This window comes from Corticium candelabrum, chromosome 13, assembly GCF_963422355.1.
Source record: "Corticium candelabrum chromosome 13, ooCorCand1.1, whole genome shotgun sequence".
Classification (NCBI taxonomy): domain Eukaryota; kingdom Metazoa; phylum Porifera; class Homoscleromorpha; order Homosclerophorida; family Plakinidae; genus Corticium; species Corticium candelabrum.
In genome coordinates, this window is record NC_085097.1 from 6,366,569 (window position 1) to 6,390,228 (window position 23,660).

General features: G+C 40.8%; 1 protein-coding gene across 1 annotated transcript; it reads left to right on the plus strand.

Annotated features, from left to right (window-relative positions):
• The first annotated feature begins 10,136 nt into the window (after positions 1-10,136).
• Positions 10,137-23,018, plus strand: LOC134188831 (uncharacterized). The gene is made up of 14 exons (XM_062657034.1): positions 10,137-10,285; positions 10,354-10,419; positions 10,485-10,523; positions 10,610-10,663; positions 18,555-18,617; positions 18,692-18,766; positions 19,118-19,189; positions 19,263-19,337; positions 20,063-20,258; positions 20,360-20,457; positions 20,985-21,193; positions 21,262-21,430; positions 21,502-21,575; positions 22,394-23,018. Exons 1-14 carry the CDS (start codon positions 10,244-10,246, stop codon positions 22,581-22,583), a joined length of 1,422 nt encoding a protein of 473 aa, XP_062513018.1. The 5' UTR covers positions 10,137-10,243; the 3' UTR covers positions 22,584-23,018.
• Positions 23,019-23,660: the final 642 nt, after the last annotated feature.

The following is a 23,660-nucleotide window of genomic DNA, read 5'->3' on the forward strand; positions in this document are numbered from 1 at the left end:
ACTAGACATACTCGTACATTAATGCAGATACACTAACGCAATTGCTATACATACATAAGCTAGGAATGATGAACTCCTTGTGTCATTGTATTTCTTGCTTAGAGAGCGATATGAACTCAAACTTATTCATTTCTGTTGCAATTGTTTGCAGCTTCTTCATCGTCGGGTATGTAGAGTCAAAGTTAACCTTAACGTTTCTGTTCATTGACCTTGTTGTTTACGTAGATCATTTACTCATGAAACTGGAGACTCCACACACTCTGAAGCTCCAGAAGTTCAAGTTTGTCAACCGTTACAGTCTTACCTCAAACAGAATCAAGTAATTACATTTTAAAAATTTCATTCCTTCGTCAGATTTGACGTAGCAATGTTCTTACTGTATCAAGACGGCAGGCCATTACAACGTGTCTGGCTTAGAGGGGGGGGGGGGGGGAGGGGAAGGAGAGAAAGTAAACTACAAATTTGTAGCTGAACTAAATATTAATATTTATTTAATTTTAACAGGGAAGTCCAGGAGAAATGGTAAGTCATTGCGTAGATAACTTGAAGACCACCGTAGACACACATTGTAGGGTCCAAGAGGTCTCATGGGGTTTAAGGGATCGACAGGAGACATCGGTATCCAAGGACCTGAGGTAGCAAACACTTTGACATCTAATATAATAAAAGTAGAAGAAGACACACATTGATTTTTAGGGTCTGAGAGGTATACAGGGTCCAAAAGGTCTACATGGTCTTAAAGGATCGAAAGGAGAAGTTGGTATGCAAGCTCCAATTGGTCTTGAGGTAGCAAACAATTTGACATCTGATTTAAAGAGAAGTCTTGTGAGACATATATTTGTAGGGTCCAAGAGGTCTACAGGGTTTCAATGGATCGAAAGGAGAAATCGGTGTTCCAGGATTTAAAGGAGACATCGGTCTCCCAGGATCTAATGTATTGCAGACAATTTGAAGTACAATAAGATATCAGTCTAACTCGAGTACACACGCTGTGTTTAGGGTTCATTGGGCAGTAAACGTGCTAAAGGTAACGTTGGTCCAGTAGGCCCGAAAGGAAGCAAGGTAATCTTACGTTGATGGCTCTAGTTAATTAAAAGCGCAAGTTCGAGTGAGGTTACTGACAGGGAGACGTCGGTGCGCCCGGAGTTGTCAAACCTGTGTCATCACTCAACAACTTGCCTTCGTGTGGAGCATCCACTCGCGGCTCACTTCGTCTCTCGCCTGTATCTGGAAACTCTGCGGTTACGAGAGACGCCGTCATGATATGTGCTGACTTGGAAAATGGAAAATTTCAATGGATTGAAGTGATGACACAAAGTTGGATTCCTACCGGTATGATAAAACAAATTCTTTGGACAAAGTCTTATTGCATTTGTATCTATTTGTTTAAAGGAATCACCAATTACTAATTACTAAACGATTTTGTGTAGGCAGCAGTTGCCGAGAATTGAAAAAAATCACTAGATTCTATTTTTCTACGAGATGGACTTTACAACATACGAGACAGCGAGATGGACGTTGTGACGGTAAGGTGCAAGGTACCTCCTAACAAGTTGAAAAATTATGTTGAGTTGCTCTATATAGGTTCTTTAATTAATAACAACGGGTAACATTTTCTATTTTATATATTTGCGATGCGTACAAACGATAAATCAAGTATATCTTGCAAAATTTTGTTCTTCGCTAAAGGACAATATTTCTCTTAAATAAACATAACATTATGCAGTTACCTGTTTGATGTACACTAGCTTGTTGTAAGGAGCAAATGCAAATCTATAATTACATGTTTAACTCGATTGACCGTATAGTATTATATACAAATTATTGATGTTTGTGTTTTTAGGGTTATTGTGATATGACGACAGACGGTGGTGGATTGTTATTGATTGGCAAGTCATTTCAGCCGAACGTGCGACGTTTTCGTTCAACAAGCGAACCCATCACTTTAACAAGCGGGCAAGGATGGTCAAATAGATTTCTATCCATCGTCGTCAGCAATTTTCGTGTTCAATTTTTCAATTCGTCTTCGATGGAAGATACAAAAGAAAATTGTTAGAAACAAAATCGTGGTTTGATATCAATATAATAGAGAACGTCAAATGTGTCGGTGTGTTTGTCAGGTACTATCATTTAGCTCGTCCTCGACGTCTTAATCAACTATTCACATCTGGACGTGATAATGAAAATGGTTGTGGTCATGATAATGGAATCTCAGATATTGAATATACAGTTGACATTGGCAGTGGTGCAAGAAACAACAATCATAGATGTTCAGCATTTCTAGATATTTATTCGGTAAGTTAATTGTTATTTATTTTCTCATGCCCTACTGTTTCAGTAAGTTGCTTCTATGTATTAACTGTCAGAGTTACTCCAGTGAAATCAACAAATGTTTCACTTCAACTCGTTGTTATATTTCTGGCAACGACGGCTCATTTAGGTAAGACAACGTGCATGCTAATGTTTGTAACATCAATAAACGTTTTTGATTTTTATTTTTTAAATTGTAACCAATATTGACGTTTCTGCCAGTATCAATAAACTATTTCGTTGAGTTAATCGGCGCTATGCATACTAAAAGTGTGCGATACTATATAGTCGTATGATGCAGTTATAAATTACTAGTCATGACAATCATTTGCTAGTTGTCCAAGTTTGACGCGATAAAAATTTCATGAAACGTTTCCACAGTGATAACCGAAAATTTAAATAAAACGTGATCCAAATCATTTATCGACCCTGCAGACTGCGCGGTCGTCTGTGGGTGAGAGTGCGAACTTTACATATATATATGGTACCATAAAACGTTTAGTTTTTGCAAACGTCACATATACTAAAGTTCCGCTCTGTACATAGTTGGTATGAATGTATATTGACGTTGAGCAAGTTACCGTGACGATTGTCACGTCAAATTAAACGAGATCGCACAAATTTTCAAATTTCGAAATTCTGCTTTAATTGATCTACACAAAATCGGAAATCTCTAACATGATAACGTTGAAATAAACTATGCAAAACGCTTTGAGACAAGAAATATTAACTTTATCAATTGCAATGGGCGATGAGAGATGATTAATTAATAAATACTTTATCCTGTCCTGTAGCAAGCGCGATCTGCCGGCAATGATACGCTCGTAGCTCAAAAACGATCGAGCGTCGGAGTTCATGTATTACATGCAGTACTTAGGAAAACCGTTAGAATAGGAATAAATTAAGAGTTGGCATAGGCACGCACTTTATCACTTGGAATTTCTTGCAGTTTCCATGAAGAGAGAGCAATATCTGGACAAGACAGACATTTGACTGCTTTCTTTGGATGTGATGATGACAACTGTTGTGCATGTTGGGGTCCAACTGGAGGACAACAAAGTTACTGCTACGATAACTGTAACACACTAAACGGTGGCAGCAAGCAAAGTTCCGGATATGCATGGTTCTATGTACGTTAATAGAACAATTCTTGTGTCTAGACAGCAGACAATAGCATACGTATACGTTGCTGATACTGTCTATGTGTTCGTCTGATATTATAGTTGGAAAATGTTTCAAAGTCGAGCAATTCAAAGTGTTTGGTGTACATGCGTATAAAGCAAACGAGTTGATTTGTTATCAATTGTTTGTTATATTTAAAAATTTAACATTATAATAACTCTTATGTAAAACGCACTACGTTTTTTTATCTGCATTGTATATAGAGCTAAGGTTCTAACAACTGCAATTAATAACCATTATTAATTTGTCAATGTTGGTTAGAGAAACGTTTCGGCCACATGCTTTAGTACACTGCGTCCCGCATACACCTTTGCGATTGTTCAATCAAATTGAGACATTTGACGCATTTGCAGAACGAGATATGCTTACGTATGCTTTTAACGGATGAATTAAATAGAGAAGCACTATACAGTGCTCCACCCTGGGTTGGTGTACATGCACACTATAGTATACATGGCGCTAACTAAGACATGTGAGGCAAGAGGCACAAATATACTCCTGCATTTGACATCATTGAAAATCCCCTCACGTTGTGGTTATTACACCTACCATATTCGTGTAACCGCAATTTGGTTGTTGTATTGAGGTGACCCCAGAGCCGCCAGAGCCGAAACAAAACAATAGTGTGGGAAAAACATGCACGTGCACGTCTACATTCGCTCTGACTTTGGCTACTGTAACAAAAATTAATAGAGAGACGCACTAGCGTACTGACAACTCAGCCGCTTCGTCCGACCGACAAACAGACGCTGTCATGGACAATGCACGTTCCCATTCTCAAATTCCCGTCAAACGCCACATTTCTGTTGTAATTTTTGCAACAACACTCCAGCCGTTCAGCTACGCACACCGAAAAATTTAAGCTGTCACACTACAGAACCACTACGCGGAAACACTTTGGAACAAGAAAAATGTTACAAGTCACTTACAGCTATACCTTCGCTCCCTACTAGTAGACGCCTGGTTTTTTGTGGGAAAACATACACATGCAAATGTACACTGTAGGCGTTGTTTCTATGTGCTAAACCAGTAAAGCAAAGGATAATATAAACACCATGTACAGGACAGACGCCCGATGGCCGAATTCTCATAGCAGCTGGACCAAACAAAAAGAGGTGGAGCCTCATGATGACATCACGTTCGTCTATTGGTCAGTAATGACACCACTTCTCGTCTATTGGTCGGAATACCTTCATTTGCATCTGCTCTAATCGAGTATAAATACGGTCGGTGGTCGGTCTTTCATCAAACTATTAGTATACCCTTAGTCCGGAAATGCGGGCCTCGGGTAATAATAAATTCTATCAGACGCATTTGTAATTTTTTCGATCGGGACTCCAAATTCTAGAATATCTGCCTTAGATTGCAGTTTGCAAAGCGTGCTGTTTGGTTCAGTAGCTGAAACACGTATGCACAACTTACATATACTTATCAGGCGGGCAACGCTTTTCTTTCGTAACGCCTTCTATACCACTTCTAAATATAGATTACTTGGACAAACTTAGCAATTACAATCAGTCAATCATAGAGCAGCACGTCGTATTTTATTTGCATATTTCTCGCGCACTGTAATTACGGCGGTACCACGAGGTCTGTGCGAGCTTCGAATTTTCGTAAACGAACAGCCTTTGTCAATCTTAACCTTTTTCTTCTTTCGAAAGATGACGAAGAAGGCGTCGACAGTCTGAACGCGGCCGACCGTCGAGATGACGACCCGGAATATGGTGGAACAGCAAAAATATAAGAGTGCTAGTGCTAGATGACAGAGGACTTCGTTTTAGTGGCTATTGCAGTGCTATCACAGAGCTATCATGGAGATATAACAGAGTACCTAATTGTTGTGTCCTTTGTTATTTCAAGTATTCTAACTCTGTTGTCAGAGAGACACGCCATGTGTAGATCTAGAGATTCTTCTCTCTCACACACTCACACAGACACAGACACACAGACACACACACACACACAGACACACACACACACACACACACACACACACACACACACACACACACACACACACACGCACACACACAGCATCACAATAGGTCCAGATAGAGGTGTACAAACCAGGTAATCAAAGCATATCACACCATAGTGAACACACCTATAAATATCATTAGTAATGTCTATGTCACTCATTTGTACATCCTGATAAAAGATTCGTCTCGATGAGAAAACACTAAACTATTGTTAATTAAGAGCCACATTGAGTCATTTGAACAGCTAGCTTTGGGGTGTTCCTTCCCACTCTATAACATACTGCATCAACTCTGCCAAATATTGGAATTTACTTTTGTATTCTTCAGAGGGTTGTTGAGGGTTTTTGGTATAGATGTATAGCTATCGTACTCACATATTGCTATATAGTTATGTATACTTTCATTCTGCTTTCTTTTATGAGACATGCAACTAATTAAAATGTTAATGTTACATCTGCTGAACACAGGTGTATTTTACACATATTAACAAGATTAAGAAGCAGGGAAAGTCATCATAACGTCATTGCTTAGAAACAGATAACCTCCTAAGCATAACAAATCAAATACAATGTCTGTGATTTCCCACTTTTGATGTGTGGGTATATGTGGGTGTATTTTGACCTGCAGAAGTCATTCAAAGCAAGTGTTAATTAAGTGAGAAACAATTCATTCTTCTGATCATGTGTGTCTGGCTCAGTTGTACAACCACATATTGGCACAACAGAAAGAGCAGCAGAAACGGAAACACCAGATACACAAACGGCACAACCAACAGTACTCACACCAACAACACAAGCAGCATGGTCAACCCACCAGCAGCAACGACACCAGCATGTCCAACAGCTGCAACAGAAACACTACCACCTCACCCACCCACATCACCAACAACAGCACTGAGAATGGAACTGCAGCAGCATGAGCACCCAAGACAGTACAGACCTCAACAACGAACGCAGAATTACTGCACTTTTATGTAGACATTTGTAACTTGCCACCTCCACTTAATTATAGTATCACTTTGCGTGTAGTCACTTGTATCACTTGTAATATCACAATAAAACAACCACCAACATACAAGCCTCGACTCGAAACAACTACAATTTTGTGTGGATAGTTAACTGCTTAACAGAGTGAATGAAATTAATGGTTGCATTGAAATAAACATATTGTACTTCCATGACCAAAACAGATGTGGAAGTGCGTAGGATGATACTGGAATTAATATACGGTCGCTCGGTCGCTCGTACGGTCATCGAACGATTACTATACTCGAGCCCGGAAATACGGGCCTCGGGTAAATATATAGTTGACACACTACCGTACCTGTGAACGCCAGCTGTAACGAATGGCTACAGACTCGACACTACTACAAAATAAAACATACAACCAACACATTCCCGTATATTTTACAGACAAATCTACACCAATCTTTGCTTTCTAGCCGCCACTCTCGTAACGATCCACCAGCTGCGAGGCAATAATGCTACTCTAGGTATTACTCACATCATAAGATTTTGTCATAGGATTCTGTCATAGCGCGACTCTTTACCTTCAAGGTGCATACCGGCCGAGGGTTTGCACTACTAGTGCTTCTTCATTACAACCGGCTGCAAGGTTTCTAGTTAGCATGCATATAGTAATGCCCCAACATTCTACAAATTCAAAGTTTTACGATCGACATGATCATCGATTATGACACGTTGTAGTTGGTCGAATTCGAAGCGGTTCCACAACGAGATCGTTTCCACTAGGCAACGCTCTCAACAAGCGATAAGGCCTCAACACATTATTTACCGAGGTGTCCAAATGGAGCTCCACTTATAGTGCATCGATCAGGGCTTGCTGGATCATCTTCTGACAAGTTTATTTGTAACTAATTTTGTGCAGGACACCACAAGCTTCCAGCAAAACGGCAAATAGACCTAAACCTAGATCGATATGTAGGACATTCGGACATGGTATTTGTATAATTGCAAACTGAAGTTGATCGGTGTAGCTGCTATATATAGGAACGTGAAGTCATGCATGCAAGTAACAAACGCCAAACGAAGTCTGACTTTATGATCAAGGCCACAACTCATGAAGATAGAAACAGGATTCTTGTGAAACCAGCTGCTGAGGTAATAACTTGATTGTGCAAATTTCCTTCGAGGCTACTGACATTTATTTCTTCTGCATGCTAGCAAAGAAAACGAAAGGTGGAATCAACTATTGGAGAGCCTTTTGATTCTTACAAGGTGTGTTTGCAATCAAAATTTAAATATTAAATACACTTATTATAAAGTTGAGATCTTCTGTTTCTTGTATAAGGCAAGAGTGTGCCAGAGTAAAGATTCATCAGGACCATCATCGTGCATGGTAGGTCAACTGTTGTGTATTCATATATCTTGATTAAATAATACTCCTTAAAACTTTGTTAGACACTTTCTAAAGATGACGATAATCTGGAAGTGACTGCAGAATTAGCTGATGTAAGTTTGAATCCATATTTGTACAGAGCAAATACATGTAAATCATGCAGCTGTCTGTGTAGAGATTGAAGTGTAGATATGTACTAGATTGTATGGATGGATGGGTGGATAGAGATTATTAATGTCTGTTAGTTCTAAATTTAGTGATTTGGATGGTTGCGTTATTAAGTTATGTGCTGTGATTTTTGCACTCTTAAGATTTCATTATATTAGATGTATCCAAGCCATTCAATACGTTTGTTTGCCTTACTCCAGCAACAACTTCTGCTTTTCCTTCTTCTCTCCAATCTGCCACTTTGGCATTGATCTCTTCCCTTACTTCGCTCATAACTTTACCCGTGTCTCTTACAATGCGCATCCGCTCGTAGCTAACTATACTAGTAATTGAAGCCGTGTTTCCACAGCTATGTGTCTTTAAAGTCCGGAACACCACCTAAGCTGGTGGTAATTGTCGCGAAGAATTACGAACATACACGATATTCTCTTGCTAGACGTGCTACCTGTAAAAATTTATCTAAAATCGTACATAGCGAATGCTGTTTGGCATGACCGCAAAGTCATCAAATAGTCTGTAGTCGAAAGAGTTTATCGTATACGGGACATAAAATGTCTCATGGTTACATAATGTTAGATTCCCGTATAAATATCGTAAAAGTAAGAAAGCAATCGATTTTGCGTCAGTATTTGTAGACAGGTCAGTTGTGTTGTTTATTTTCGAGAAGTGGTGGTAAAATTATTTTATTTTATTGGTATTGCGGCCACTTGCTTCTTTGCAGGCGTATTCCCTATCTCTAGCATTTCTATAGCAAGGGTCGCCAACACGCCATAGGCGAGGAAAGTCTCTCACAGCATTGATGAGATCTTCGTCGTCCATGCTGGACAACTATATCACGTGAGGGAAAGCGCGACAGCCGATTGGTACAGTGAAACCTGTACCAGCGACCACCTTCTCTCAGCGACCACCTGTCTTTAGCGCCCACCTGTCTTTAGCGCCCACCTGTCTTTAGCGACCACCTGTCTTTAGCGCCCACCTGTCTTTAGCGACCACCTGTCTTTAGCGACCACCTGTCTTTAGCGACCACCTGTCTTTAGCGACCACCTGTCTTTAGCGACCACCTGTCTTTAGCGACCACCTGTCTTTAGCGCCCAACTGTCTTTAGCGACCGCATCTGCCTGGCACGGAACGTTGTCCCATACAATAGCTACTGTACTAAGCGACCACCTGCCCAACGCGACCAACGACCGCTAATCCAAATGCCCTACAGTAATTAACACCTCTTCTAAGCGATCACAATGTACCTTTCCGTCTTGATTACACATTCCAACACGGCTGTCACCTCTCGGAGGTGTTGCCGACACACGTGCGGTACACTTGTACAGTATCCCAAATCAATTCTTGCTTGCATGATGTCGCGAAAAGTTCTGAGTTTAGCTGACCGGGTAAAGGATAACTTATTCAGTTGTCTGAGAAAGGAATCTCAGCGAGGCAGATAGCAAAAGACATGGACGTGGGGAAAACACAGAAAACAAGAAACGAGACGTTTAGCACTTTGTAAGTTCCGTGTCGTGGTGGTCTGGCATGCAGGTCTATAGGTGTGTGGAAGCGCGAGGCTTCGTTTACTAAGCGACCACCTGTCATAAGCGACCAATACCCCTAGGTCCCACAGGTGGTCGCTTAGTACAGGTTTCACTGTAGTAGAAAACCGTACTATTTCCGGTTTATATTACGTTGACCGTCGAACAGAGCTCGGGTCTAGTCCAACGTCTTGACGCTGGTCAGAACGTGCGAAAGGTGTCGACATGTTTACAGTAGGACGTAGACGTTGGCGTTATATATATACGCTGGGCTGACGCTCGGCTTGCTTATAGAATTAGTGTAGGCCAGCCTTTAATTAATTAATTAAGGCACGACCAAAGTCGGTCTATTGCCGTAGCGTGGCAGCTATAACAATATAATAACTATGGGCAAAATTGTACTTGCAAAAAATTTTTATTTAGGAAAACTTGAGTAATGCATGTCCACTCGAAATCAAGTTGAACTTGAGGCGTCGCAAACGTTGTGGAGGTATCCGAGACCGCAATCGTGACTGCGTCACCATATAATGTGGAAATATCCGAGACCGCAATCGTGACTGCGTCACCATATAATTGAGATGCAGAAGCCTAAGCGTTGAACCATAACACGCAGCGGATATGAAGTCTTGTGTGGTCTATGATTTATGACCGTATTTGGTTTTCACAAGCGTCATTCACTGGCAAGACCCAGAACAAGCGTTGTCTCCGCTAAACACCATTAGTATAATGAAGACTCTCTTCATTGTCGTGCTTGTGCTTATCGTTGGGGTACTAGGAGACTTTTTCATGTTGATTTAGATAATATTATGTATTCTGTAACTCTAATTTTACTTCAGGTCTATCTAGAAAGCCTTCTTGGAGTAGAATCCAGTCACTGTCTGACCGGAAGACTTGTAGAGTCTGTAAGCGGTACTACTTAGGCAAAATTGTATTGCTCGTAAAACGACTATTAATTGCTTTTCTCTAGTGCACAACTACTGTGCGGTACGTTGAAGAGGAACTCAAGGTAGGTGGTTAGAAACAAGACAACCTGTTGTAGACATATCTGACGTTGATCTGTGCACAATGTTTATTCATTCCATTGTTTTACAGAAATTGCAGCATTCATTCCAAACAGACGGAAAGAAACGAGACCAAGAGATTGAGGTAAGTGTGATTTCTTACTACGTACAGATTGTTGCCAATTTCTTTTTACTACACGCATGAAGCCTACTTGCGCTAAATACAGTTCTATGCAGATGTGACAGGAAATTACTTTGTGGAGCATCTTAGTAAGCAATGCTGTTGTAGAAGTCATTTGCGTTGTCTGGTAAAGTTTCAACACAGCCAACATCTCTTTGCTTCGTGAAGTCTATAGTTCGTTCACGCATTAGAGAGACTGGTGGAATGTGGCCATTTGCGCGACAAAGGTGTTGCCCTCCGGGCGGATATTGGTATCAATCGAAAGCTCTTCACTTGCCGGATCTAATTACACTCACAGTTAGGCTACAGAGATGTAACTGAAGTTACTAGAGCCAATTTCCTGTATTTTAATGAGTTAGGGGGCGGAGAAAGGCGGGGCTAAGGCGGGATTAGATTTAATTGCATAAAGCTAAGTACATAATTGTTATAGCTAGCAGGCTGTTAACAGTAACCCAACACAGTAAACTTCCCAGTTGGGGTGTCAGTTAGCTAGGAATGAGTGCGGCTAGGATCCGTTTCTAGTCTTCATCCTTGGAACTTTCAGTTTCAGAAGACGACGACGAATCTTCTGATTCAGGACCAACTTCAATGACCATCTGCTCTACAACGTCGTCTAAAACACCGTGTATTGTCCTGTAATGCTTCTCCACCTTCTCACGTACGTGCTTCACGCAGTTTGCACACTTTTCCACAGTAACGTTTGCTAGACCTTCTCTACACAGGCGCTTGATGTTTTCCATGGTAAACCCAGCTATCCCTGTGTTGTGCTGTGCAGCATGTCGTTTTACCTGTGCCCATACCAGCTCAATGGAATTGAGTTCGCAGTGTCCCACGGGTAGCCGTAGACAGTCGCATCCAAACTTCGCTGCTAGAACATCCGTCTGGTACACAGAAATGGGATTGGATCTCTTGATTAGGTCAAACAGTTCGATTTTCAACATTTTGGGCTCATGGAGTATTTTATGTTTGGCCAGCCAGTCAATCATATCTTGCTTTCTGGAAGACTTCGTAGGGATCTTTTCTACTACAGCATTGTGATACCTTGCATTGTCTAGAACTATAACTGATTGAGGTGGGCAATTGAGTAGAAGTTTATGCTCAAACCACTCCATAAAATGACTAATGTTCATTTCATTGTGGTAGTCACCAGTGTCTTTTTTCCCCACGAAAACCAACTCTGCTTCTGGTGTCCATCCCATTTCTCCTCCCGCGTGTAAAATAATCAGCCTCTTCCCTTTTCCACTAGGAATTCTTAACCCACCTTTTCCATCGCAGTCTGTCCAGCATATTTCCAAAGTGTGGTGTTGATGTAGCCATGTTTCATCCAAGTATACAATGGGTCTATTCCTTTCTCTGAATCCTTGTGTTTGTTTCAGGTAGTTGACCCTTGCTGTTAAGATACGATTTTGCTCGTAGAGACATTTTTTCCTCTTCATAGTTTTGTAGGCAAAACCCATCTTACGTACTGTCTTATACAAACTTGTCTTAGAGAAAGGGTAGTTGACTTCATGTACTAAAGCTGCATGCAGCAACGACATGGTAGGGAAGGTCTTGTCTGTATAGAATCTATGTATTCTGCGTCTAATGACACCTTCTTGAAAATTGTCTGTGTACTCTTCAAGTGATCCACTGTGTTCCATTTTACCTCTTTTCGTTGGACTGCTGACATGTCCCTTTTCTTTCTGTTCTTTGTAGATCCGATATACAGTGGACCTATTTATACCAATAGCCTCAGCTACACGGTCAGCTGGCTTGTCCAACAGCATAACTCCTTCCTGCATTTCTCTCTTAAAGAAGTCATGCAGTTTAAGCACCCAGGTCTTTTCAATACTTCTGAGATGTTTCCCTTTGTGCATTGCCATACAGAAATTAGAAAATAGATGAACACAGTTGTAAGTAGAAGTAAATCCAACAAAATCAAAGTGATAATTAATTTGAGTAAATGGTGGCTGGTGTTTTATAGTCAGGTGGTTGTATGATTAGGTAACCAAGAAGAATTTTGAAGTTCACCATTTAGTCTAGATAAGCCCCATTTCTGACTATAGTGTAGGTCAGGAGGGAGAAAGATCAGAGTTTTCCTAATTAGTGACGTCATCAACGCTCATTTGGTTTGAGTAGATGCATGGTTACGTAACCAGGGAGGATTTTGAAGTTCACCACTTAGTATATAAGACCCATTTCTGACTATACTGTAGGTCAGAGGAACTAGGAAGGTCAAAGTCCTCATAGTGATGTCATCAACGCTCAAGAATGCACTAAATGGCTGGTCAGTTTGGTTCTGATATGGTCAAATTAGTCAAGTTCTCGTGGTTTTCAGACGCTTCTCTGAGCCAGAAGTGAATGAGTGTATGTATCTCGTACATATAGCTGTTTTTAGAAGAGGCAACTGACACATACAACCAGTGAGCGCATAGAAACATCCATTTCTGTAGTCATGGGTTATAGCAAAAAGACAATTTTTAGTATTTCATTGCATCATGAAGGAAACCGCGTTTCCAGCCAGCGAGGCAGCCAGAGGCAACACATTCATACCTACACTTCCATGTAATACTAGAGTTACCTCATTTGTCATTGACACCATCCACTCTGAAACATAGATGTTAATTGCCTCCTTTGACAACATAGCATCCGTTTACACAAGCACTACGCCACGCCTTAGGGTGTACCCTACATTCCACCAGTCGCTCTAATTCGTGAACGCACTTTAGTAACGTCGCAACCGGATCCGAGAGTAGATCTTTTCGTGCAGGCACAGTCACATGTCACACAAACGATGGGTCGGGTCATGATCATGTGATTTAACTTCTTTAGACTTTCATGACAATTACGTGCGCCCTTCAAGTAAATTCTGGATCAGCGATTGTGGCCGTATTGAGAGCTTTATCAAACAACACAAATGCTTTCTGCAACAACAATGCCTTTGATGTTTATGGAGTGTGTGGTGGTTAAGTTAGAGGTGCTATTCTAAAAAGGAATTTCGTATCATATCTAGCAATTAGACTTCACGTATTGACCGTATTGAGTGCAGACAACACAAATCGTTTCTACAACAGCAATGAATAGAGATGCACATTACAGGGCTAAATCCTCGGCCTCTGTATGTAATCGCATATCTCGTCACGTGATAATGTTTTGCATGCTGAGGTTTTAGCCCAACCCACTCGTCTCAGCAATGGCTTTCAATGCATCCGTCTAACTAAACAAAGTGCAAAGCGTTTCCAGACTTCCGTACTTACAGGTCAGTCGCATAGTTCAACAAACAGACGCGGAGAGAGCATTTTTTCGTGCAGCGCGCTAAATGTGTTGAATGTCACACAACAACACCGCGTTTGCTCAGCCACGCACACCGAAAGTACAAGCTGATAGACTGCACAACCACCACGCAGAAATAGTGTGAAACAAGCAAAATGGTAGAAGTCGGGTACAGCTACACACGCATGGCGCCTCGCCTGAGTCCATCAACTTTCCTCTCTAGACGCCTGGTTGTTGTGGGAAAACATGTATTTTGCAAATCTACACTAGGTGTTGTTCTATGTGCTAAACCCTATTTACGCAAAGCAAAAGACTAGACAAAATGTCGGTATATCCGGGACGCGTTATTTATCTGACTGAACGCCGATTGCCGTGGAATACGTACTACGGGCAGTTGTATTGAGTTGTGTTAGACTGCATAGTCAAATATAGTATATAAACAATACAATGTACACTAGCAAGACGGACGCCCAATTGCAGAATTCTCGTTAATGGATAGCAGCTACCAAACATGAGAGAGGTGAAGCCTCATGATGATATCACGTTCGCCTATTGGTCAGTAATGACAGCACTTCTCGTCTATTGGAGGAATAGCTTCATTTGCATCTGCGTTAATCGAGCATAAATACGGTCTTAGGGTCGTACGGGCGGTCGTCCGCCAGACGACTACTATAGCTGCTTGGAGATGCTTTAAACTCAGGTATTGGTGTACTCCGGAACTCCACTCTTTAGAAAACAAATAGACCTGACGGCTGGCGAATGGCATATTGTCACAAATTGGTCTGTCCGGTATACTTGTCGAAGAAATGTGGATTTTGGTGTAGTGATGACTGATTTTGCCGTTTCATCAAGTTGGAGTGGTACGTCCACCTACTTAGAGTAGTAGTCCACTACCATGAGATAGTCTCGCTGTTTGAATGTCATAATATCTGCAGCTATCATTTTCCACTGTCACTCTGGCATGTCGTGTTGCTTGCGTAGTTCTTTGATATTCGACCGCCTAAATCGTAGACAGGTCGTGCACTTGCTGACGTAATCCTCAATCTCCTTGTTCACGTACGGCCAGTACATGACTTCTCGTGCCTCTTCTCTAGATTTCTCAGCTCCTTGATGACGCTTGTGAATTCTCCTGAGCATTTCTGGTCGAATGGTGGTTGGGATAACCAGTTCGTGCCTTTGAATAACATCCGGTCAGCTTCGTCTGATGGTCCAAAACTGCCTGACTGCAAATGGGTGCTTTGATATCATCTGGCTAAACCGAAATGATGATATTTCTGAGAGCCTGCAATTCTTTATCTTCAGCCGTTGCCGTTCGTAGCTCATCTCTTCAAGTCTCATTCATTGAAAGTGAGATCGTGATCGCGTGAACCGTGACTTCTATGTCTAAATTTCACCTGTCATTCTTGTCTTCTGTTGTCGGGAGTTGCTCTCGAGACAGTGCATCTGTTACTGATATTGACTTTCCCGATGCATAGCGCACATCCAACTGATATCGCTACATCATGTGCTGGAGGCGAGGAGGAACAGACCCAAGATGTTCCTTCATTGTTGAATGGAGGGGCTTGTGGTCGGATTCCACTTGGGTCAACTTTCCGTAAATGTAGGGATGGAATTACCGACAAGCGAATGTGATAGCGAGCATCTTCTTTTCTATTTGTGCGTAAGCAGTGCACGTTTAGCTGATGTTAGCGTTCTTACGCATAGGCTAGGGACTTGTCATTCTGCATACGGAATGCTCTCATGCAGACCGGACTGTGATTAATCTGCCTAAATCTTGATTGGCTGAACCACATTATAACACGCCAATAACGGCTGGCTGGTAAGAATTGCCATTATTTTGTCCTGTGCTTCGTCATGCTGCTGTAAACATTGCCAAATGACGCCTTTCTTGAGGAGATCTCTTAGAGGTGCTGTGATACCCGACTCTCCAGAGATGTATGGCGCCAGATACTTGATCATGTCAAGTACAGTCGTGTTGCACACCTATGCGATCCTTTTGGGGTAGTTGATAGCTTCCACTTTGCCGCCTCCGCTTGCTGGCCATTTTCTCCAATGAGGTGCCTCATAGAGTTTACTTGGTTCATTTTGTAGTGCAACTTGTCCCGACTGAACTTTACGTTCTTAGCTCTTGCTTTCGTTTCGTGGTCCTACTCATCTTTTCCCGCAATGATCAAATCATCTGCTATGACGTGGACATGTCAATATCCCCAAGTGTATCGTCATTTCGTTGCTGCAGTATCTCGCTGGCCGAAGAAAAGTCAAACGGCATACAAAAAAGCGCTTCCTACACCATGGGGTGCTCAAGGTACACAGGTAGCTTAATGGTTCTGACAATTTGACATGCCAGAAATCGTCTCTCATATCCACCACTGTAAATATCGTCTTGCCTGCAAGCTGTGCTTGCACACCTCCTGTAGTCGGAATTGCGTAATGCTCACGTCTGATTGCTTCTTTAGCGGTCTTGGATGTAGGCATAGCATTAGTGAGCCGTTCTTCTTTTCTGTGACAACTAAATTGTGCACCCATTCTGTCGGTCCCTCTACGTCTGCTGTTACGCCTTGTCTTTTAATCGACCTAGGGCTTGTTCCAGTCTCTGTCTCTTTGCGTAGGAATACTTCCTTGCAAGCTGTATCACTGGTACTGCATTTTCCTTCAGTTTGATGTAGTAAGATCTTTTATACGATCTTAAACTTTTCAAAACATTGTGGTAACTGTTAATCAGGCCCTCCTTACTGCTTGTGCAATGGGCTTATTTCTGTGCGCGTGCTAGCTTGAGGCTGCCTATCGTTTTCACTAAGTTCATTTGCTGACACGCCTGAATGCAAAAAATAGCGATATCTTCGTCGAGTGTTGCGAAGAAAGAAAGATATTTTGCAGTCCAGATTGGTCTTGACCTGATGGTACACTCTACTATTGTTGTGCATGATTTCTCTAAGACGAATTTTGCTACCTCCTATACCCACTAACGCTCTCTATTTCTGTGCAATTGATTTCTTGATTGCCCTTGAAACGCCAGTCGTTGGCCGGAATGTTTTGTAACTTCGGTAAGGCATAACATTTGCCCTTGCTCCGCTCTATCTAACTTGAATTGCATTGTGCTTGGCCCCAGTGGTCGTTGACCGCGACTGTTGCAATAAATAAAAGACCCATAAGCAGACTGTCATCCAAATCGTCTGAGTCAATTTGATCATCTGCAATTTCACTCAAGCTGTTGACCGCTTTTAGTCAGTTTTGGCCCTCTGCTGGCAGAATTTGTACAAGTGATTGCACTTATGACAATTAGCACAAGTCTTACCATATACCGGACATTGTCGAGGTGCGTGATAGCTGCCGCAGTATATACTTCCATGACGCCGTCTTTTCTGCCTTCGATGCCTTTTCTCGTCCTTTGGCAGGTGTTAGCTGGCTAGTACCTTGCAAACTTCTTGACATCCCTTTGAGTTCTACAGTACTCGCGTGGCGTCTTTGGTCATCATTTTGGCTAGGTAAGTGCTGGTCTCTGCGGCTCTACAGATGTCCAATGCAGACTGCAACTTAAGATTTGCTTCTCTCAAAATTCGCTCTTTGACTCGACCGTCTTTGACTCCAAATACATTTTTTCGCGGCTAAGCTCATATCTCTGATCACCGAAACCGCATGTGGCTGCCTTTGTGCGAAGTGTGATGAGCCACTAATCTACCGTCTCGTCTTACGTTGATCTCCACTCCACGACTGGTGTCGCTCGGATACCTCGTTATTGCGCGGATTGCAATAGTCGTCGAATTTGTTCAAGACGTCGCCGATCTCCGGTCCTTCGTCGCCTGCTGTGAAGACGAACGTCTATCGTAGATTTCTAGCCCTTAGATTACAGCCACGTTGAGTAGGATCGCGACTTCAGTTGCTTTAGCCTTCTTCGAGAGTTCAGCCTCTTGGAAGTATATCTCAAATTGCTTCCACCATTTTATTCACTGGTGTTGCGAGATTGGCTGCTCCAAAAGAAATAGCGTAGCTTCTCCATAGTCCTGACACCATGTGACGTTTGTAGTACTATAGTATTGTTCAGCTTAGGCTCACGAGACTCCGTGGTACTGAAGACTAAGTAACAACAAATGTTCTTTTTTGACGTATGACCTATTTCCGAGGCGTATAGTGTATCTATAATAAATTACACTAATGTTTATATAATTAGTACAAACACCGCGACGTCTACAACCTATATATATATATATATATATATATATATATATATATATACTGTCATATCTAAAAAGACGACAACAAAGCGTGTTCAAGTCTTCAGTGCTTGCATGCAAGACGGTAGGAAAGTAACTCGCAAGACGGACATTGTCTAGCTTACACTTTCAGAATAGACTTGTTCAAGGAAACACTAAAATTTTAGTCCAGCATGTTGTAGAACCTGCGTAAACCCCGTACAGTGTACTCTAAAGATAACGCTTTTTTTCCTTATCATGTTACGGTACTTCTCTATACAAATTTGACACATCCAAAGTAGAAGACAACACTGCGTGTGAAAGTGATATCTGTCTACAGAATTTGTCTGTTGTTTGGAGCAGTTCTACGCCATTCTTTCAATTGTAAATTATATGTATTTCTTGTTTTACAGACAACGAAATTGCAAGTACGTAACCTTACCAGTGATTTGCAGACTGAAAGAATCAAATCTCAGGTTAACATCTTGTTTGGCTAATTATGAAAGAGTTTATTTTGAGATTAGACTGATGTTTATAATTATAACTGAAGAACGTTAGCGCAGAATTGAAAGAAACCATTGTTAACCTTCAAACGGACAATCTGCTTCTCAAACAAAGCTTAGAGGTTAGTATTAATAATACATATGATAAATATGTCTAATTAAATCCAGTATTTGTCGAAATGGGTTACACTTCTGTGCAATAGACTTCTTCAACCATTCAAATTAGCATGGCTTACAAAATGGTTAGTAAGGAATGCAGAAATTTCTATATCTGATAAACAAATCAGTCCGTGATGTAATAGTCACTGTCTGATGGTCCCACGCAGATGCTGCTGAGGCACAATTGATGTGGACATGGCCATCACTCCACTTAAACGCTCAGTGTCTACAGAATTTGTCTGTCGTTTAGAGCAGTTCTACGCCATTCTTCTAATTTAGTGATTTGTAGGTTATTTGTATTTCTTGTTTTACAGACAACAAAATTACAAGTACGCAACCTTACAAGTGATTTACAGACTGAAAGACAGGAACGGATCAAATCGCAGGTCAGCATCTCGTTGAGCTAGATATGAAAGAGTTTCATTTTGAGATTAGACTGATGTTTATAATTAAATGCAGAACGTTAGCGCAGAATTACAAGAAACCATTGTTCAAATTCAAAGAGGCAATCTGCTTGGCAACCAAAGCTTTGAGGTTAGTGTTAAAAATACATATCATAAATAAAGTTAATTAATTAAATCCAGTGATTACAACAAGGATGAATCATCTGCAACAGATTCCAAAGCACTAATTGAAAAAAATTAAGTCTCTTACAAAATGTTTAGTAAAGATCGCTAAGTGTTTCTATCGTACATACAAAGGAAAGCGTAAATACTGACTATAGCATTAAATTTTCAAGTTGAAGATGCGAAATTGCCACACTCTGTTTAGAAAACGAACAAAAATATTGAAAGAAAACTGCAAAATTGTGGTAAAAATAACAATACAACTATATGGGCGAATTGCACCTACGAACGATTCTTCGTTTTGGAGAACTTGAAATAGATCTCTCGGAATCAAGATTGCGAATGCGTTAGTGCATCTTCACAGTGTCGCTAAATTAATTAAAGCATATTATGTATTAGGGTGGCTTCTGAGAGCACACGGTGCGAGATTTTAATTAATGTATATGTCGTGCTCAAAGTGCAGATTTGGACAATTCATGGATTACCTGTACAACTATAGATCGCCAATACAAACCATGCATACCTATAATCTTAGCCCTAACCCTAACCCAAACCCTTACATTAACCATAACTCTCAAATTTGTCGGACAACTAGAAATCCACAGTTTGTCTATATCCACACTTTGCGCATGACATAATACGTTAACTTAAACGCAGTACGTTACAAGTATTGAAAACTTGTTCTTCTCACAGACTGGAGTTGTCAATAGTGTGTCATCAATCGACGACTTGCCTTCGTGTGGAGCATCAACTCGCGGCTCAATTCGTCTCTTGCCCGTTTTTGTAAATTCTGCGCTTAGGAGAGACGCCTTCATAATATGTGCTGACTTGGAAAATGGAAAATTTCAATGGATTGAAGTGATGACAAATGGTGGCATCCTTACAAACGGTAAATTAATAGCTTTTTGTAAAACAGATTCTTTGGTCCAAATCATATATATTTGTTTGACGGAATTACCAAATAATTAATAACTAAACTTTTGTTTGTAGGCAGCAGTTGCCGAGACTTGATAGAACCCACATATCTTTCATTTGTTCTACCAGATGGACTCTACAACCTAACAGACAGCAACATGGACTCTGTGACGGTAAGTTGGTACTTCTCAGCCAGTTGGCATCATTTTTAGTTGCTAAGCTCTGTTTAGTGATGACACATTCTATAAATTTGTGATGCGTACAAATATGAATCAAGTTTATCACTAACTTGCGTTCTTGAATCAAAACTTGAAATGAAATTAAAATACGTTATAACTTTATTTCTAAAACTACATTCAGTATTAATTTAGCAAACGAACGTCAGTGGTAAAAATTGGTGGCATATATATTCGTTTGGCAAAATAGGCTTGTCTTGATAACGATAAATGTAAGAATTTCTTTAAAATTTTATTCTCTGCTAAATGACAATAAATTTTCTTACATGAACACAATGCCATGTAGTTACCTGGAAGTACACTAGCTTGTTTTAGGAGTAAATGCAAGTCCATATATATATATATATATATATATATATATATATTAATGTGATTTAATATATTTATATATTCAACCATATATATAATATAATACAGAAACCTTTTGGTTGGTCTTTACGAATTAATGATGTTTGTGTTTGTAGGGTTATTGTGATATGACGACAGACGGTGGCGAATGGTTATTGATTGGCAAATCATTTCAACCGAACATACGAAATTTAAATTCGACAAGCGAGCCCGTAACTTTGACAAGCGGGCAAGGATGGTCAAATAGATTTCCATCCATCGTCGTCAACGATTTTCGTGTGCAATTTGCCATTTCGAGTTCGATGGAAGATACGAAAGGAAATTGGTAGAAAGAAAATTGTTGTTTGATATAAATATAATAGACAACGTCAAATGTGTTGGTGTGTATGTCAGGTACTATCATTTAGCTCGTCCTCGACCTCTTGCCCAACTTTTCACATCTGATAATGGAAATAAGTGCGATAATGAAGATGGAATCACAGATATTGAATATACAGTTGACATTCGCGGTGGTACAAGAAACAACAATCATAGATGTTCAGCATTTCAAGATCCAAGTCCAGTAAGTTAAATGTTATGCATTTTCTTATGCCCTACTATTTGAGTAAGTTCCTTCTACGTATTAACTATCAGAATTCCTTCAATGGCATCAACAATTGTTTCACTTCAACTGGTTGTTCTATTTCTGGCAACGACGGCTCATTTAGGTAAGCCAACGAGCATACTAATGTTTGTAACATGAAGAAGAGACGTTAGTGATTTTTATGTTGCAAATCGCAATTAATTCATGTGTTTTCCAGTGTCAATAAACCATTTCGATGAATTAATCGGCACTATAAATACGAAGGTGTACGATACTATACGATGTAGTTATTACTATCTAACGCTACAAGTCAGTTGCCAAGTTTGATGTAATAAAAATTTAATGAAACATTTTTCCACACTGATGACCGAAAACCCGAACAACCAAAAATGATCCAAACCATTTATCGAGCCTGCTGACTGCGGTCGTTCGTGCATGAGAGAGCGAACTCTATAGATCATCCTGCAAACATCAAAGTCGTACCATGTAAAACGTTTAGTTTCTGCAGACGTCGCATTTATATACATGCCGCTTCGCATTTCCTTTATATTGATGTTGAGCAAGTTCACTGTTTATAACGGCTGTCGTGTCAAAGGAGATCACACGAATTTTCAAATTTAAAATCCCACACAAAATCATAAATTTCCAACATGACGTACGACGTTGAAATAGACTATGCAAGACGATTTGGAGAGTAGAGTATGAGAGAAGTGAAGACATAATACGGTGAACAAAATGCAATTGGCGATGAGAGTTAATTAATAAATAGTTTAGCCTGTCCGGTGGCAAGTGCGCAATGCTGCGTCAATGATACGCTCGTAGCAGGAAAACGATAGGAGCGCAGTTCATGTATTACATACAATACTGTAGGAAAACTTTTAGAATAGAAATAGATTAAGAGTTGGCGTAGACATGTACTTTATCGCTTGGCATTTCTTGCAGTTTCCATGGACAGAATGCAGTATCTGGACAAGACGACCAATCGACTGCTTTCTTTGGATGTGATGATGGCAAATGTTGTGCATGCTGGGGTCCAACTGGAGGACAAGAAACTTACTGCTTCGATGACTGTGATACAGAAAGCGGTAGTAGCAAGCAAAGTTCCGGATATGCATGGTTCTATGTACGCTAATAGAACAATTCTTGTGTCAAGACAGCAGACAATAGTTTACGTACGTTGCACGACGAGTTATTCTAACTTCACTGATAATGCGCATGTGTTTGTTTAAAATCTTAACTGGAAACTGTTTCAAAGTTGAGCAAATCAAAGGTCTTTGGTGCATGACACGAGTTGATTCAACCATCAATTGTTTGTCATATTTACAAATTTAACATTTTATTAACACTTTATGTAGAAAATTTAGCATTCGTATCTGCAGTGTATAGAGAGAGGGCTAGTCTTGCAATAACACAACACCGTGTTGTCGTACTCAACAAGATCAGTCTGGTTTGTAAAGTCTATTACAAGTACCGGAAGCAAACCCTGCTTCAAAAGTACTTAGACCATGACGGCTGTCTAGAAAGAAGACATGACTTTACGAAGGATCCGAGTAGATCCCAGAAGCACTGTTTTCTGTAAGTGCTGCAGGTTGTGATGACCTAGAATAATGTCCAGCCACCGTGTAATAAACCTACGTGCACTGTGCCCAAAGCTGCCAAGACCACCGAAACCACCAGTGTCCACATGCGACTTATCTCCACTCGCAAGTCGCTGCACTTCGCCAACTTCTCGGCATGTTTCCTGCCAATGTTGCCATCAGCAGGGCAGCTGATATCAATAAGAAGACAAGTGTTTGTCTTCTTACTTCTGAGACAGATTTCTGTCTGGACGATTGGCTTTGATCTTCCCGGCAGTGGGGATAATGGTATCCCACATCATAGTAATGTCATCCGTCTCCACAAGCCTATCAGGATGATGCCCGTAGTATCTGCTGTCCACTGGAACACCCAAAATGGAGACAAACATCCCAGTGAATGATGGAGGCCATTTGATTGTGTCGATCAGAGTATTCCATCGGTGCCAAAGCACTACAGCCTGCCACAATGTGGTCGACAGTTTCCAGGCCTACACCGCACATGCGGTAAGTAGGACTGACATCACGATGTAGAATCTTGCGCTCATATAGTACCGAGTCCGAAGAGCTTGGTCTTGTTAGTGCCGAGAGTAGCGAGGCTTCTAATCCGGGTTGCACAATAGAACGGGCGTGGT

What these genes read in the sequence shown, in the direction of transcription:
- LOC134188831 (XM_062657034.1), top strand. Translation starts at nt 10,244, where the DNA reads ATGAAGACTCTCTTCATTGTCGTGCTTGTGCTTATCGTTGGG. An exon ending in ACGTTGAAGAGGAACTCAAG is followed by an intron (nt 10,524 to 10,609) that starts GTAGGTGGTTAG and finishes ATTGTTTTACAG; the next exon opens with AAATTGCAGCATTCATTCCA. An exon ending in CATTTCAAGATCCAAGTCCA is followed by an intron (nt 21,431 to 21,501) that starts GTAAGTTAAATG and finishes ATTAACTATCAG; the next exon opens with AATTCCTTCAATGGCATCAA.